Source organism: Symphalangus syndactylus, chromosome 1 (assembly GCF_028878055.3).
Source record: "Symphalangus syndactylus isolate Jambi chromosome 1, NHGRI_mSymSyn1-v2.1_pri, whole genome shotgun sequence".
In the NCBI taxonomy this organism is placed as follows: Eukaryota; Metazoa; Chordata; class Mammalia; order Primates; family Hylobatidae; genus Symphalangus; species Symphalangus syndactylus.
This window is the reverse complement of record NC_072423.2, coordinates 95,526,112-95,543,532: the sequence shown is the minus strand read 5'-3', so window position 1 is coordinate 95,543,532 and position 17,421 is coordinate 95,526,112. Positions and strand designations below refer to the sequence as shown.

Sequence of the window (17,421 nt, the reverse complement as noted above, 5' to 3'; positions counted from 1 at the left end):
AATTGCAGCTAGTAATCAGAATCTATCGTGTCAATAACTCATATCCTAATATAAGATTCAATTAAAACTTTGGCTCTTCTTTTGACCAATTTTACCCTTAAATAGAAAATACCGGCCGGGCGCGGTGCCTCACGCCTGTAATCCCAGCACTTTGGGAGGCCGAGGTGGGCGGATCACAAGGTCAAGAGCTCCAGACCATCCTGGCTAACACGGTGAAACCCCGTCTCTACTAAAAAAAATACAAAAAATTATCCCGGCGTGGTGGCGGGCGCCTGCAGTCCCAGCTAGTCAAGAGGCTGAGGCAGGAAAATGGCGTGAACCCGGGAGGCGGAGCTTGCAGTGAGCCGAGATGGCGCCACTGCACTCCAGCCTGGGCGACAGAGCAAGACTCTGTCTCAAAAAAAAAAAAAAAAAAAAAAAAGAAAGAAAAAGAAAATACTAGGCTACCAGGTAAGAATTATTTTACCTAGAGTTCTAACTATAAATATTAGAAATTTTAGAGCAATAATTCTTCAGGGGTGGACAGTGAATAAGGAAGCAGGCACCAAGGAGGGGACAAAAAGATCAGAACTACCTAGAGGCTTTTTATTTTCAAATTGAATATGCCCTTCCCCAGAGAAACGTGACCTCATAGTTCAGAATCTAAGAATCGTTGCCATAGGAGCCAATAGAAATATATCTATCCCTCAGAAAATGTGCATCTTTCAGACAGGGAAATAAGGTTGAGAATCACAGAACTAGAGTGAGAGGCAACATCATTCTGTAAACTGTGCTGTTCGGTACAGTAGCCAGAAACTACATGTGGCTATTTACATTCAGCTAAATTAAATTAGAAATTTAGTTCCAGCCAGGTATGGTAGCTCACGCCTGTAATCCCAGCACTTTGAGAGGCTGAGGTAGGTGGATCACCTGAGGTCAGGAGTTCGAGACCAGCCTGGCCAACATGGTGAAATCTCGTCTCTACTAAAAATAACAAAAATTAGCTGAGCGTGGTAGCGGGCACCTGTAATCCCAGCTACTTGGGAAACTGAGGCAGGAGAATCACCTGAACCCAGGAGGCAGAGGTTGCAGTGAGCCGAGATCGCACCATTGCACTTTAGCCTGGGCAACAAGAGCGAAACTCTGTCTCAAAAAAAAAAAAAAAATTTTAGTTCCTCAGTCACATTAGCCACATTTCAAGCACTCCATAGCCACATGTGGCGAATGGCTAGTCTGCTAAACAGGAGATAGAGAACATTTCCATCACCACAAAAAGTTTTATTGGATAGTAATGCTCTAGATTTCCAGATTTTAAGTGATTCTGGATAAATGATACACACTTCCAAAGGCCTAAGCCCAAGCAGCACAGAACATTTGACAAAAGATAGTCTTTTTCATTATTATTTTATTTTTCATTGAGACAGAGTCTGTCGCCCAGGCTGGTGTGAAGTGGCGCAATCTCGGCTCACTGCAACCTCCGCGTCCCAGGTTCATGCGATCTCCTGCCTCAGCCTCCTGGGTAGCTGGGATTATAGACAACCGCCACCGCGCCTGACTAATTTTTGTATTTTTAGTAGAGATGAAGTTTCACTATGTTGGGCGGGCTGGTCTCGAACTCCTGACCTCAAGCAATCCACCCACCTCAGCCTCCCAAAGTGCTGGGATTACAGGCATGAGCCACATTGCCTGCACCTGCCCCCACCCCCCACCACCCCCCCCTTTATAAAGACCATCTTATGGCCAGGCATGGTGGTTCACACCTGTAATCCCAGCACTTTGGGAGGCTGAGGTGGGTAGATCTTTTGAGCTCAGGAATTCAAGACCAGCCTGGGTAATATCACAAAACCCATCTCCACAAAAAAATACAAAAATTAGCAGGTCATGGTGGCACACACCTGTAGTCCAGCTATTCAGGAGGCTGAAGTGGGAGGATCAGCTGAGCCCAGGAAACAGAGGTTGTAGTGAGCCGTGATGGCACCACTGCACTCCAGCCTTGGCAACACAGAGCAAGACCCCATCTCAGAAAAAAATTTTGTTTACATTGTTTTAAAAAGATAATCTTCTGTTCTATAGAGGGGATTTGGGGGAATGCTTGCTTTAAAATATATATTTTACAGATAAGTCTCTACTCTCATCGTTGCATCTGGAGGATAGAATTTTATTGTTTTTATATAAAAGCATTGGAAGTATAACTGAAAATTGAGGGCTGGATACGATGTGGAGCAGGTGGAAGCACTCCTCACCCATAATTAGCCAGGCATGGTGGTGGGCACCTGTAATCCCAGCTACTCGGGGGGACTGAGGCACGAGAATCGCTTGAACCTGGGAGGTGGAGGTTGCAGTGAGCTGAGACTGCGCCACTGCACTCCGGCCTGGATAACAGAGCGAGACTACATCTTGAGAAAAAAAAAGGAGGGAGAAGGGGGTTAACTGTATGTAGCATTTCCCAAACAGTATGTTCCATAGTCCACACTGGCATATGAGAGGTCCTGAACAGACCTACAGTTTAAAAACTTATTTTAACATTTCCCAAATTTAAATGACTACATAACTCCTTTCTTATAACTCATATAAATATTCTGTGGCATACATTTTGGGAAACATCCTGAAAATCGTATTTGTTAAAGCCTTCAATAATTACTGATGGAAAAAACTAGTCATCTCTTGGCTTCTGATAGATGAATCATCTCAGATATCAAATTTGCTAGTTTGTTGTGGGTCGAACTATGTCCCCCAAAAGATAGTTTTAAGTACTAGCCCCAGTGCATATGACCTTATTTGGAAATAGATGCAATCAAGTTAAGACAAGTTCATACTGGATTAGGGTGGTCCTGAGTCCAGTGACTGGTGTACTTATAAGAAGGCCATGTGAAGAAATAGAGAAATACAGAGGAGAATGCCATGTGAAGGCAGGGAGTGATACATCTACAATCTAAGAAATACCAAGGATTGTCAGCAATCACCAGAAGCTAGGAGAGAGGCATGGAACAGATTTCTGAGTCTCCAGAGGGAACCAACCATACCAAGACCTTGATTTTGGATTTCTAGCCTCCAGAACTGTGAGAAAATAAATATATTTTGTTTCAAGCCATCCAGTTTGTGGTACTTTGTTACAGCAGCCCTACAGAGCAGAGATTTCAAACCAAACTTAAAAGATACCACTGCACACTTCCAGGTAAAGATGGCCGATTGAACACACACGTTTATTTTCATTCCCTCCTGAAACCTCAATAAAATAATAGGAAAGAGATTTATAAGGGCACAAACCCACAAGGATGGAAAACAAGAGACAAACATGATTGTAATAAAAATCTAGACACTACAGGCTAGGCGCAGTGGCTCATGCCTGTAATCCCAGCACTTTGGGAGACCGAGGCAGGTGGATCACCTGAGGTTAGGAATTCGACACCAGCCTGGCCAACATAGTGAAACCCCGTCTCTACTAAAAATACAAAAATTAGCCGGGCATGGTGGCACACACCTGTACGCCCACCTTCTCAGGAGGCTGAGGCAGGAGAACCTCTTGAACCCAGGAGGCGGAGGTTGAAGTGAGCTGATATCGCACCACTGCACCTCCAGCTGGGCGACAGAGTAAGACTCTATCACAAAAAAAAAAAAAAAATCTAGAAACTACAAAGCAGAACAACTAGTAGGAAAGGATTTAGGAGACCTGAGTAATCTAAGTATAAGGGGACAGGGAAGGCCAAGAAACAACATGATTTATACAATAAAACTGCAAAAGACTCAGGCATGGCAGTATCAGGAACCTCTGAATGTATGGGTGAGGTAGAAGATAAATTAAGGAGAGTCAGTTAAAAATGAATTTAAATAAATCTTTAGATTCCCTCCTCCACTCAGCATTCAAGGGATTGGCTCCCCCCTAACTTTGGCATGGATTGGGGAGAAGATACTTGAAAATGGTCAAGGTGTCAATCTTCGGGATGAGAATCAAAATTGTACTAAAAACAAGTGGAGTTAGTGAACAGAACCCCTGAATGCTGAGATACCCAACACCCCCTTTTCTCTCTCATTCCCAGAATCAAGTCTGGCTTTTACCCACTTGGTAAGAGACTGAAAGATCTGGCCATTCCAAGAGCAAAGACTAAAGATATTGATATTGAAGAGAAGAGAAAGTTCCCCAGTTAAAAGCCCAATTAGATCACCTTTCAGTGATGCTAACAATTTCAAATCAGCTTTATAGTCTCTAACTCTTAAAAATGAGCAACCAATAATTTTAAGATATTTGAAGAAAGCTTCTAACATGAAAACAGACACCAGACTAAGAAAAGCAATACAAGGGAAACAAGAACGAGGTGGAGAAAAGAAAACTTTAAAAAAATCTTTATATACTCAAAAAGATAAGATAATGCCTAGAATGTAGAAGAGATAAAAATTACGAGAAATGATTTTAAAAAGGAAAAAGAACCAGTCTAGGAAGTCTAATATCTAAATAATAGAAGTTCCAGAAAGGGCGGAAAAAAAAAAAAAGAATGCAAGGGAAAATCTCCCAGAACCAAAGGACAAGGGTTTCCAGGTTTAAAAGTCTTCCTGAGTGCTGAGCACAATGTTTGAAAACACACCCACACCCAGGCACATCATTGTGACAATGGAAACCACAGCAGAGACTGCTGGTGCTCGCAAACAAATACCCCATTCTCCTTCTTCTTGAACACATAATTTGACTACCTTTTTCAGTCTTCCTTGCAACTGCAGGGCTGTGGCAATAAGACTAAGTCCTGGTTGGCGAGGCGCGGTGGCTCATGCCTATAATCCCAGCACTTTGGGAGGCTGAGCTGGGCGTATCACCTGAGGTCAGGAGTTCGAGACCAGCCTAGCCAACATGGTGAAACTCTGTCTCTACTAAAAATACAAAAATTAGCTGGGTGTGGTGGCAGACATCTGTAATCCCAGCTACTGAGGAGGCTGAGGCAGGAGAATCGCTTGAACCTGGGAGGCGGAGGTTGCAGTGAGCCGAGATCATGCCAGTGCATTCCAGCCTAGGCAACACAGTGAGACTCTGTCTTAAAAAACAAAAACATGACCGGGCGCGGTGGCTCACGCCTGTAATCCCAGCACTTTGGGAGGCCAAGGCGGGTGGATCACGAGGTCAGGAGATTGAGGCCATCCTGGCTAACACGGTGAAACCCCGTCTCTACTAAAAATAAAAACATTAGCCGGGCGTGGTGGCAGGCGCCTATAGTCCCAGCTACTCGGGCGGCTGAGGCAGGAGAATGGCGTGAACCCAAGGGGCAGAGCTTGCAGTGAGCAGAGATCACGCCACTGCACTCCAGCCTGGGCGACAGAGTGAGACTCTGTCTCAAAAAAAAAAAAAAAAAAGTCTTAAGTCCTGGCCAACAGAACGTGAGCAGCAATAATATACATAATTCCCGAGCCTACCCCATAAAAGTCTTCCATTTATAAGCTCTGCTCTCTTTCCCCATCCTTAGCTGAATGGAGAGAACTTAGAGGACTTAGAGAAGGGTACACCCACAAGACAGAGATAGCATAGAACAAAATACTCGCCTGCTTGCCTGCATACACACACATTCATCTGACTGTGAAATACAAGAAAACTAAACATTTTCTGTGTTAAGCCACTGTTTTTTGTTTTTTTTTTTTGAGATGGAGTCTCGCTCTGTCGCCCAGGCTGGAGTGCAGTGGCGCGATCTCGGCTCACTGCAAGCTCCGCCTCCCGGGTTCACGCCATTCTCCTGCCTCAGCCTCCGAAGTAGCTGGGACTACAGGCGCCCGCCACCGCGCCCGGCTAATTTTTTGTATTTTTAGTAGAGACGGGGTTTCACCGTGATCTCGATCTCCTGACCTCGTGATCCACCCGCCTCGGCCTCCCAAAGTGCTGGGATCACAGGCCTGAGCCACCGCGCCCGGCCTTTTTTTTTTTTTTTTGCAGACGTTGTCTCACTGTCGCCCAGGCTGGAATGCAGTGGCGTGATCTTGGCTCACTGCAACCTCCGCCTCCCGAGTTCAAGCAATTCTCCTGCCTCAGCCTCCAGAGTAGCTAGGACTACAGGCGCATGTCGCCATGCCTGGCTAATTTTTTGTATTTTAGTAGAGATGGGGTTTCACCGTGTCGCGCAGGCTGGTCTCAAACTCCTGAGCTCAGGCAATCCGCTGGCCTCAGCCTCCCCAAGTGCTAGGATTATAGGCGTGAGCCACCGTGCCTGGCCAAGCCACTGAGATTTTAGGGTTTGTTATAGCACCTACCCTTATTTACTGTAATTAATACAAGGATAAAGAGAAGATTCTAAAAGCTTACAGAGAGGCCGGGAACAGTGGCTCATGCTTGTAATCGCAGCATTTTGAGAGGCCGAGGTGGGTGGATTGCTTGAGGTCAGGAGTTCGAGACCAGCTGGGCCAACATGGTGAAACCCTATCTCTACTAAAAATACAAAAATTAGCCAGGCATGTTGGTGTAACGCCTGTAATCTCAGCTACTCGGGAGGCTGAGGCAGGAGAATCGCTTGAACCCGGGAGGCAGAGGTTGCGGTGAGCCGAGATCACGCCACTACACTCCACCCTGGGTGACAGAGTGAGACTCCGTCTCCAAAAAATAAAAATAAAAGCTTACACAGAGGGGAAGAAAAAAGAAAAAACAGGTCACATACAGAGTAATCAGAAAGATTTTTAGATTTTTCAATAGCAACACCTGAAGTTAGAAAATAATGCTGCAATGTCATCAAAATTCTGAAGGAAAAATGAATTCTGGCTTAGAATCCTATATGGCCAAACTATCAATTAGGTATACGTGGAGATGTTTTCAGAGATGTAAGGTCTCGAGAAATTTACCTTCCAAACACTCTTTCCAAGGAATCTACTGGAGCCTGAGATCCATCAAAGCAAGGGGTAAGCCAAGAAAAAAAAAAAAAAAAAAAAAGAGAGAGAAGGAAGGATTCAGGAAGCACAAAATCCAATGCAAGAGAAAAACTACAGAAACACTCTGAATAATGATGAAGGGAAGATTCCAAGATAACAGCTGTGTACCACATACAGAAAGCATCAAGTCAAAATTAGAGCAGGTCAGGATACACTGGAAAAGAGTTTCTCAGGAGGATGAAATTGATATATTATCTGATGTACTGGAATATACTGAGTAGATTTAGACAAATGCTGGAAGTTTGGGAGTTGACTAGATGATAAAAACAGAAAATAAATTAAAATAAGTATTAACTGAAGGGAAATTATAAAGAAAAGTAATCATAGTTTTCTATATGGCTAAACTGCATTTTATGGTCATAACGAGTAAATATTGATCTACATGGTTGGAAAATTATAACTATATTAAAAGAAAGACACATGGTAGAGGTGAAGATATTAAAGAGAGCTATCATCCTCTATGGTGGAAAATCAATAAATGCCTATAAAAAGGAAAATTAAGACACAATTTAGAGCTGAGCACAATGGCTCATGCTTATAATTCGAGCAGTTTGGGAGGCTGAGGCAGGTGGATCGCTTGAGTCCAGGACTTCAAGACCAGCCTGGGCAACATAGGGACACCTCATCTCTATTAAAAAAAAAAAAAAAAAAAAAAAATTAGTCAGCCAGGCACGGTGGCTCACGCCTGTAATCCCAGCACTTTGGGAGGCTGAGGTGGGTGGATCACGAGGTCAAGAGATCGAGACCATCCTGGCCAACATAGTGAAACCTGGTCTCTACTAAAAATACAAAAATTAGCTGGGCGTGGTGGTGCACACCTGTAGCCCTAGCTACTTGGGAGGCTGAGAAAGGAGAATCGCTTGAATCTGGGAGGCAGAGGTTGCAGTCAGCCGAGATCCTGGCACCACTGCACTCCAACCTGGCGACAGAGCGAGACTCTGTCTCAAAAAACAAAAACAAAACAAACATTAGGCATGGTAGCACATGCCTGTAGTCCCAGCTACTCAGGAGGCTGAGGTGGGAGGATCACCTGAGCTCAGGGGGTCAAGGCTGCAGTGAGCAGTGATTGCACCACTGCAGTCCAGCCTGGGTGACAGAGTAAGACCCTGTCTCTAAATTAATAAATAAATAACATCTTGGCCAGGCATGGTGGCTAACACCCGCAATACCAGCACTTTGGGAGGCCAAAGTGAGAGGACTGCTTGAGCCCAGGGGTTTCAGACCAACCTGGGCAACACAGCAAGAGACCCTGTCTCTACAAAAATACAAAAATAAAACAACCAGGCACGGTAGCACATGCCTATAGTCCTAGCTACTCAGGAGGCTGAGTTAGGATTATTTGAGCCCAGGCATTTAAGGTTACAGTGAGCTATGATTGTGCCACTGCACTCCAGCCTGGGTGACAGAGTGAAACCCTATTTGGGGGGAAAAAAAAAGATATAACAACACAAACATATTACCTAGATCAAAGATAAATATTAAATAATCAATTAGCAGAGTTAAAAGTATTAGCATCTAGGAGGGAGAAAGATGGGAAGGGAGAGATGGGGGAAGCATGCAGGGTACTGTTGGGTTTTTTGTTTTGAGAAGGAGTCTCACTCTGTCACCCAGGCTGGAGTGCAGTGGCACAATCTTGGCTCACTGCAACCTCTGCCCTCCCAGGTTCAAGTGATTCTGATGCCTCAGCCTCCTGAGTAGCTGGGATTACAGGTGTGTGCCACCACAACCCGCTAACTTTTATATTTTTAGTAGAGACAGGGTTTCCCCATATTGGACAGCTGATCTCGAACCCGTGACCTCATGTGATCTGCCCACCTCAGACTCCCAAAGTGCTGGTGTTACAGGCATGAGCCACTACACCTGGCCAAAATCATATGTGTGTATAACTGACAAAAACTAAAACTAAATAAGTGTACATTTTTTTATAAAAAAAATGAAATAGATCCCTTATGCTCACATGAAATGCTGCCCACAAAGTACTGGTACATAGCACAGTCGTATGTATAGTATAGTTCTAGTTCTAAAAAATGGATATTAGTAACTATGAACACATGCATAGAAAAACCTAGAAGATAGATTATCCTTGGCAAGTAGGGGGAAAAAGGAAAATCTAGAATATATTCTCAATGTTAATAATCATCTCAAAGGGGTGAGATATGTAGAAAGTCTCACTCTCCACAATATATGTTTCTGTAATGTTTTTTATCAAGCATGTATCACCATGTTTCCTACCCCAAAAAAAATATAAACATAGACTGGGTGCAGTAACTCTTGTTTGTAATCCCAGCCCTTTGGGAGGCAGAGGCAGGTGGATCACTTGAGGTCAGGAGTTCGAGACCAGCCCGGCCAACATGGTGAAACCCCCATCTCTATTAAAAATAAAAAAAAAAATTAGCCAGGCATGGTGGCAGCCGCCTGTAATCTCAGCTACTCAGGAGGCTGAGGCAGAATTGCTTGAACCCAGGAGGCGGAGGTTGCAGTGAGCCCAGATTGCGCCGCTCCAGCCTGGGCGACAGAGTGAAACTCCATCTCTAAATAAATAAATAAATAATTATAACCGTAATTACGTAAAGCTCCGAGACAATAAAGAGAAGAGAAATGCCCCCTATTCTAGGTGGGCTAAAGAAGTTCATCAGGCTCAAAATGCGGAATCGAGTTTCTTGCCAAAAACTACTGTTGCTGAAGTCCTTTGCTTTGAATTAAATCAATCTTGCTACCCTGGCCACAGTTTATTGGATTAGACTATTACAACCACACACAGACCAACCATCACCCTAGACACGTGGCCAAGCATTTCTCTCAAGAGTGGTGGGAACCCTGCCAGTCAGAATGGAGTTCATGCAGAGTAAGAGCAAACCAACCTGTCATACTGCTCTTGAAGATGTTTAATATTAATACACAAAGACAAGACAGGTCATTCCTGTTCAGGTAAGCAAATGTCTTGTAAAGCCTAGTTTACTATCCAATCTCAACTTGGTGCCCAAGTGACTTCTCTAAGCCTGAGGGGGCAACTTCATTCCAAAGTACCCTTCAATAAACCTACACACACACCCACACACACACACACACACACACACACACCAAAAAAGCTAACACTTCAAGTTTAAGAAAATTCATACTTCAGAGCCACTCAATGCATCAGGTTTCCCTCAAGACAATAGGCAAAAATGATAAAAGCATGAAAGCCAAGTGGAAGAGATATTTTCAAACTAATCACAGGTCATGATTATTGAAGTATGCACCATTCATCATTTTTCCTTTTTTTGCTTTTTTGCAACTGCCAAAATTTAGACTTGGGGGAAAAAAAAGTAGGTAAAGCTCAATGTGATATAATTTTGCTGTGGCAAAGTAGGTTAAAATCAAGAGAAAAATAAGATTGTTTCTGAGCAATTTTAACTTAAACCAGTAAAATAAATAATCTATGGTAAGAGTCATTCAACTACTCACCTTTCCTGTATGATACATTTGTAAATCTACCACCAGATACTTATTACATAATCATTTCATTTTATAATTATGGAACAATCCTGGAATAACATGATAAAAGATTATGACTAATTGAAATTTTTAAATAAGCTACGACATAAACCATGACAAAACAGATAGAAAATATTTTTTCTTTCTCTACTTACTAGTTGTTACACAATGAAGAGCATTTGCCTGGTGCTTAGAATTTAATCCTTCTATGGAAATCACTAGCTGCCCTTCTAGCAATGCTCCCTTTGATACATCTATGTCACACTTCCAGTGAATTATTAAAAATCTCAAAATCTGAAAAGAGCACAATTCAAAGAAAACATAATCTTCTTTAGAAATCACAGTAATAATATATCTCTATGACCCAGTTAAATTAGTAACCCTAATTTCCCCAAAAAAATTGTATTCTTGCTTCTAAAATGTCAGATTTAGGTTTGTTCAGAGTACTGTGTCTAAACAAAATAAATAGCTAGGAGAGTGACATAAGAAAGGAGTCAGTGAAATTCAACACAATGCCCAGTAAGACAGGAAATTGAGACAATAAATTCCCTTATTCAGAAGATAAATTCATCTGGAAATAATAATTAGGGAAAAATTAAGTGGGAATTTGTTTTTCTTGTTTCTTTTTTCCTGCCCCAAACAAAAGCCAACATGAAGACTATGAATAAGAGTGGCATCTGGTTATGAATCATCTTGATCTTTCATTAAATCAACACTTCTGAGGGTCAGAATACTATTTAAGAGTGCTAATGCTGCCCTGCACAGTAGCTTATGCCTGTAATCCCAGCACTTTGGGAGGCCAAGGTGGGAGGATCACTTGAGCTCAGCAGTTTGAGATCAGCCTGGACAACATACCGAGACCTTATCTCTACTAACAACAACAAAAATTAGCCCAGTGTGGTGGCGTGTGCCTGTAGTCTCAGCCACTGGGGAGGCTGAGGCAGGAGGATCTCTTGAGCCCAGAAGATTGAGGCTGAAGTGAGCCCTGATCAGGCCACTGCACTCCACACTGGATTTGAATCCCTGATATGCCAAATTCTAGCATGTGACCTTGGGCAAATTACTTCATCTCTCCAAACCACAGATTCCTCATCTATTAAAATGGGGATAAAACTACCACATAGGGCTGCTGCTGAAAGTAAACAAATAATATGTGCAAGGCTGAGCACAGTGGCTCATGCCTGTAATCCCAGCACTTTGGGAGGCCAAGGTGGGAGAATCGCTTGAACCCTGGACAACATACTGAGGCCCCATCTCTACTAAAAAAAAAAAAAAATTAATTAAAAATATGTGCAAAATGCTTAACACAGTACTTGGCAAATAGCAAATGCTTAACAGATATTAGCTATTATTTCTAAGCCCTACTGCAGTAAAGACTACACACAATATTTGAAGTTGAACAGGACTCCAAGATGTCTGGGTAAAACATTTAATCGACCGGGTGTGGTAGCTCATGCCTGTAATCCCAGCACTTTGGGAGGTTGAGGCAGTGGATCACCTGAGGTCAGGAGTTCAAGATCAGCCTGGTCAATATGGTGAAACCCCATCTCTACTAAAAATACAAAAATTAGCCGGGTGTGGTGGTGTGCGCCTGTAGTCCCAGCTACTCGGGAGGCTGAGGCAGGAGAATTGCTTGAACTTGGGAGGTGGAGGCTGCAGTGCGCCGAGATTGCGTCACTGCACTCCAGCCTGGGCGACAGGGCAACGCTTCGTTTCAAAAAGAAAAAAATACACATTAGAGACAAACTGAAAATAAAATATATTTCATTTATTTTTGGGGGGAGAGAGGGGACAGAGTCTCACTCTGACTCCCAGGCTGGAGTGCAGTGATGACATTATCATGGTTCACTGCAGCCTCAACCTCCCAGGCTCAGGTGATCCTCCCACCTCAGCCTCTCAGGTGGCTGGAAGTGCAGCCGCCTGCCACCACACCCTGCTAATTTTTTTTTTTTTTTTTTTTTTTTTTTGAGATGGAGTTTTGCTCTTGTAGCCCAGGCTGGAGTGCAATGGTGCGATCTCAGCTCACTGCAACCTCTGCCCCCTGCGTTCCAGCGATTCTCCTGCCTCAGTCCCACAAGTAGCTGGGATTACAGGCATGTGCCACCACGCCTGGCTAATTATGTATTTTTAGTAGTTACGGAGTTTCTCCATTTTGATCAGGCTGGTCTCGAACTCCCGACCTCAGGTGATCCGCCTGACTCGGCCTCCCAAAGTGCTGGGATTACAGGCGTGAGCCACCGCTAATTTTTGTATTTTTTGCAGAGACAGAGTTTCCTCATGTTGGCCAGGCTGGTCTTGAACTCCTGATCTCAAGTGATTTGCCCGCCTCTGCCTCCCAAAGTGCTGGGAATACAGGCTACCCACCGCGCCCGGCCAACTCCCATTATTATTCATGCAAATAGATTCTCACTTTTACAGGGAGGCAACACAAGGAAAATTATTACCACCTTTTTAAAGGCAGGGAGATCTGGGAACTAAGATCCTCATTTGTACCAGTTAACAAGAATGGTTTCCAGGTACGTGTAGAGTCTAAATCTTCCTTCACACGTCCTCTGTTACGATATTCCCATATCGGGCCGGGCACGGTAGCTCACGCCGGTCCCAGCACTTTGGGAGGCGGGCACATCACTTGAGGTCAGAAGTTCAAGACCAGCCTGGCCAACATGGTGAAAACCTGTCTCTACTACAAATACAAAAATAAGCCGGGTGTGGCGGCGTGCGCCTGTAATCCCAGCTACTCGGGAGGCTGAGACAGGAGAATCCCTTGAACCCGGGAGGCGGAGATGGCGGTGAGCCGGGATCACGCCACTGCACTCCAGCCTGGGCGAAAGAGCGAGACTCCGTCTCAAAAAACAAACAAACAAACCCTAAAGATATTCTCATGTCGGTATGACAGCGCAGTTGGGAAAAGAACACTGGGCTATGAGTCAGCGCCCTGGGTTCTAGCCTGGGTTCTGTTATTTGTAAAATGGAATCCCGCCGCCTTCTTTGATGACAACAAACAGGCAGGACGCCCAGGGGCACTCTCAGAGGTGCCCTCAGAGCCTGTGCTTCTGTCACCTGCCCACTACCCCTCACAAACAGCAGCTCAGCGTCCCATTGGGCACCGGCCGTGAAAGTGGGTAATGTAGGCCGGGCGCGGTGGCTCACGCTTGTAATCCCAGCACTTTGGGAGGCCGAGGCGGGCGGATCACGAGGTCAGGAGATCGAGACCACGGTGAAACCCCGTCTCTACTAAAAATACAAAAAATTAGCCGGGCGTGGTGGCGGGCGCCTGTAGTCCCAGCTACTCGGAGAGGCTGAGGCAGGAGAATGGCGTGAACCCGGGAGGCGGAGCTTGCAGTGAGCCGAGATCGCGCCACTGCACTCCAGCCTGGGCGACAGAGCAAGACTCCGTCTCAAAAAAAAAAAAAAAAAAAAAAAAAAAAAAAAAAAAGAAAGTGGGTAATGAAATGAGCACACGGGGCGTGGCCGGCGCCAGGTGCTCAGTGCCGTCTTCCAGAGCAGCTCCCCGAGCACAGGTGTGGCCTCTGAACCTCGCCCTTTCACGTCCAGCTGCTCCGAACCCAGAAACCTGCACCTGCACCGGGGCCTAAAAAAACTCTCCCTCGCTCCCAGTCTGCACTGGGTCCCTCCTTGCCTCTGTCCTGACGCCCCGATTCCCCCCCCCCGCCTCGCAACGCCAGGGCTTGCCCCTTTCCTTTCCCTCTTTCCGCGTCCCCTCCCAGCACCCGGTACATGGAAGGCGCTGCGCTCCGGCGGGTGCCTCAGAGGCTGCGTCAGGCTCTGCCCCTGGGTGTCCGCCGGTGCTCGGCAAACGCCGCAGCTTTCTGAGCCGTCGGCTGGAGAGAAGGCGTCGTTCCCCCACAGAGTACACCGCGAGCGAGAGCCCTCATCTGCTCCTACTTCCTCGCTTCCCCGTAAGAGACAGGCCTCGATTCCCGAACCTTCCTCCACCTTAGCGACGCCCGACCCCTCTGCCCAAACTTCGCGGTCTCCTCACAAAGCCCGTCTCCTCAGAAAGTGTCCTCCGCTTTTTCTCCCTTCCCAGCATCACCTCGAACACGGCCACAGCCGTCCCCTCCATGCCGCGCAGGGAACAGCGGCAACGCTCAGTCGAAGGGTACCCGCCCGCGGCTGCCGCCCCCTCCTCAGCCCGGGCTTGGAACTCCGCCAGTGCCCACGCCCGAGTCCACGCCCACGGCCGGCAGCGCGAGCCCATCCCTTCCCGAGCTGAGGGCGCGCACGCCCCGCCCACCTGCCCGCCGCGCCTGCGCACTCGACGCTGCACGGCCCAGAGACCGCGAGCCGCGGTCTGGAGCCACGTAGAGCCTCTGACGGCCGCGGGTGCCAGTGGGCCCGCAGGTGGGAGGTTCGGGGCGGGGAAGAGCCCGCCTCGCGGCCAAGGCTGGAGGCGAGCGGGAATGAGGCCAGGCCACGACTCCTCCCTCCTCTCGAAGACAGTTTCCCACGGTGGCGGCGAGATGCGGCCCTTGGCCCTAATCCGGGTTTGGCCGCCCTTAGCGCTTTCCAGTACCCTTCCCTCGGCCGGGAGGGGCGACGGTGACGGCGCGGGGCTTCCAAGCGGGTTCGTGACCCCTCCAACAGCCTTGCCTACTGCGGGGGCTACCCCAGGCCAAGCCCCGGGTCCCAGACTTAGCAAAGAAAAAGACGGCCAGTTAAAACTGAATTTCATATAAACAGCGAATTTTTTTATAACCATACACATATCTCGGCAATTTTTGGGACATATACTAAAAAATTATTAATCTGAAATTAAAAACGACGCCCTGGGCTGAGCGCAGTGGCTCACGCCTGTCATCGCAGCACTTTTGGAGGCCGAGGCGAGTGGATCACCTGAGGTCAGGAGTTCGAGACCAGCCTGGCCAACATGGTGAAACCCCGTCTCTACTGAAAATACAAAAATCAGCCGGGCGTGGTGGCGGGCACCTGTAATCCCAGCTACTCGGGAGGCTGAGGCAGGATAATTGCTTGAACCTGGGAGGCGGAGGTTGCAGTGAGCCGAGATCGCGTCATTGCACTCCAGCCTGGGCAAAAAGAGCGAAACTCTGTCTCAAAAAAAGAAAAAACGACTCCCCGTCTTTTCCCTGCCAACCAGCCCCAAGCATCTCCCAGCCTAATCCAGGGGGACCAGCTTCCCCCGCAAAGGTGGGACCCGGGAGTCGACCCCGCCCTATCCAGGCCGCTTTCCACATTTGACTCTGCACTGAATGTGCCAAGACCAGGAGCTGGCTTTTCTGGGCTCTGGCTGACAGGAGAGGCTCTGGGGTTTTCCAAGTGCATTTCTGGCTGGAAGAAGGTGGTCCTGCAGAGTCCCAGCTGCTGCTCTCTGCCAGGTTCCGGGAGGGGCATGGTGACAGGGGCTTAAGCCCATAACTGCTGGTGATCTGACAGCCAAAAGAAAACCCTGATGAGAGATTCCTGCCTGGCAAAGAGTTGCCCAAGGAGAAGGATGGGACAGGGTGTTGGCTGCTTTCCTTCAGGGAAAATTCTTCCACCCCAGCTCCAAGACGCCAGGATTGGACAGAACAGGCTGGCGAGCTGGCAGAGTGCCTGCCCAGTACACAGCCTTGGTGCTACTCCAAAGAACATTGTCTATCGAGACCTGAATCATACCCTTCTCGTGTCTATGCTCAGCGCTTCTCCCCATTCCTCCCCATCTCAGTTGCTCACAGGTAGACCTATTGGAGCAAGGCAGCTTTTATTTCTGGAAAATCCATCATAACCATCAAACTTGATAAACAGCTGGCATTTGAGGAATCATTGGAGTCTTCCTTTCATTCCCCCCACCCCACACAGAGCTCCCCATCCCCACCCCCAGTCTCTTGTCCTTTTTCAGAAGAGGAGTTGCCAAGGGGAAGGGACCAGTAACATGATTGAATGACTGCTTGTTGTCGGACACCACTAGCTCTTTACCTAAATGATGTCATCCTCTCAACTATCTTGTAAGAAAATTGTTAACGTCACTACTTTATGGGTGAGAAACCAAGGTATTGAGGATGGTTCTTTAAAATATTTCCCATCGCGGCCGGGCGCAGTGGCTCATGCCTGTAATCCCAACACTGGGAGGCCCAGGTGGGTGGATCATTTGAGGTCAGGAGTTCGAGACCAGCCCAGCCAACATGGTGAAACCCCACCTCTACTAAAAATACAAAAATTAGCCAGGCGTGGTGGCATGTGCCTGTAGTCCCAGCCACCTGGGAGTCTGAGGCAGGAGAATTGCTTGAACCCGGGAGGTGGAGGTTGCAGTGAGCTGACATCACCCCACTGCACTCCAGCCCGGCTGACAGAGCGAGACTCTGTCTAAAAAAAAAAAAAAAAAAAAAAATTATCATTGTGAGTGTTGGCCCAGCAGAAAATGCTCCACCTTGAGAATGGCATTGAGAATGAAGATGAGTTGGTTTCCTAGCTTCCAGCCCTTGCCCTTGGAAATGAGCCTCTAGCTTTCAGCCCTTGTCCTTGGAATCAACTTCAGGGATAAAGGTGTAATGGAGCACCCAATACCACCCTAGAGGAAGTGGAGGCCTCTCAAAGGTAGCCAGGGACACAGCTGTCCTCCCCACTAGACATAGGGAGAAGCAAGGAGGGAAGACTTTGATATGAGGGTTTGCCATCAGGACTTCCGTAGCGTAAACCCATGTATTCAGGCAGCACGCAATATAGGCTTGATACATGGTGAGAATCCACTCTGTGCTAAGTGCTCTTCACTTTTTCTTATTCATCTTAAGCAGTTCCCCCAATCTTGTAATCTTGTAAGAGAGATGTTATCTTTGTTTTAGAAATGATAAAAATGGCCGGGCGCGGTGGCTCAAGCCTATAATCCCAGCACTTTGGGAGGCCGAGGCGGGCAGATCACGAGGTCAGGAGATCGAGACCATCCTGGCTAACACGGTGAAACCCTGTCTCTACTAAAAATACAAAAAATTAGCCGGGCGTGTTGGCGGGCGCCTGTAGTCCCAGCTCCTCGGGAGGCTGAGGCAGGAGAATGGCCTGAACCCGGGAGGCGGAGCTTGCAGTGAGCCGAGATCGCGCCACTGCACTCCAGCCTGGGTG

The 17,421-nt window shown here is 47.0% G+C and overlaps 1 protein-coding gene across 9 annotated transcripts in view; it reads right to left on the bottom strand.

Moving 5' to 3' along the window:
* The window catches only part of TOP6BL (TOP6B like initiator of meiotic double strand breaks), a 105,470-nt gene extending 90,873 nt beyond the window's left edge, over positions 1 to 14,597 (bottom strand). For 3 of the 9 annotated variants that reach the window (XM_055269178.2, XM_055269262.2, XM_063643577.1), the window contains exons 1-3: positions 14,405 to 14,575; positions 10,503 to 10,641; positions 2,223 to 2,375 (exon numbers count right to left, since the gene is read on the bottom strand). In XM_055269178.2, coding sequence (XP_055125153.1) covers positions 2,223 to 2,375; positions 10,503 to 10,641; positions 14,405 to 14,569 — 457 coding nt within the window. In that variant the 5' untranslated portion in view covers positions 14,570 to 14,575. Of the gene's footprint in view, positions 1 to 2,222; positions 2,376 to 10,502; positions 10,642 to 14,404 lie in introns of all 9 variants that reach the window. The other 6 variants (XM_055269351.2, XM_055269506.2, XM_055269126.2 and 3 more) reach the window with 4 other exon arrangements.
* Positions 14,598 to 17,421: the final 2,824 nt, after the last annotated feature.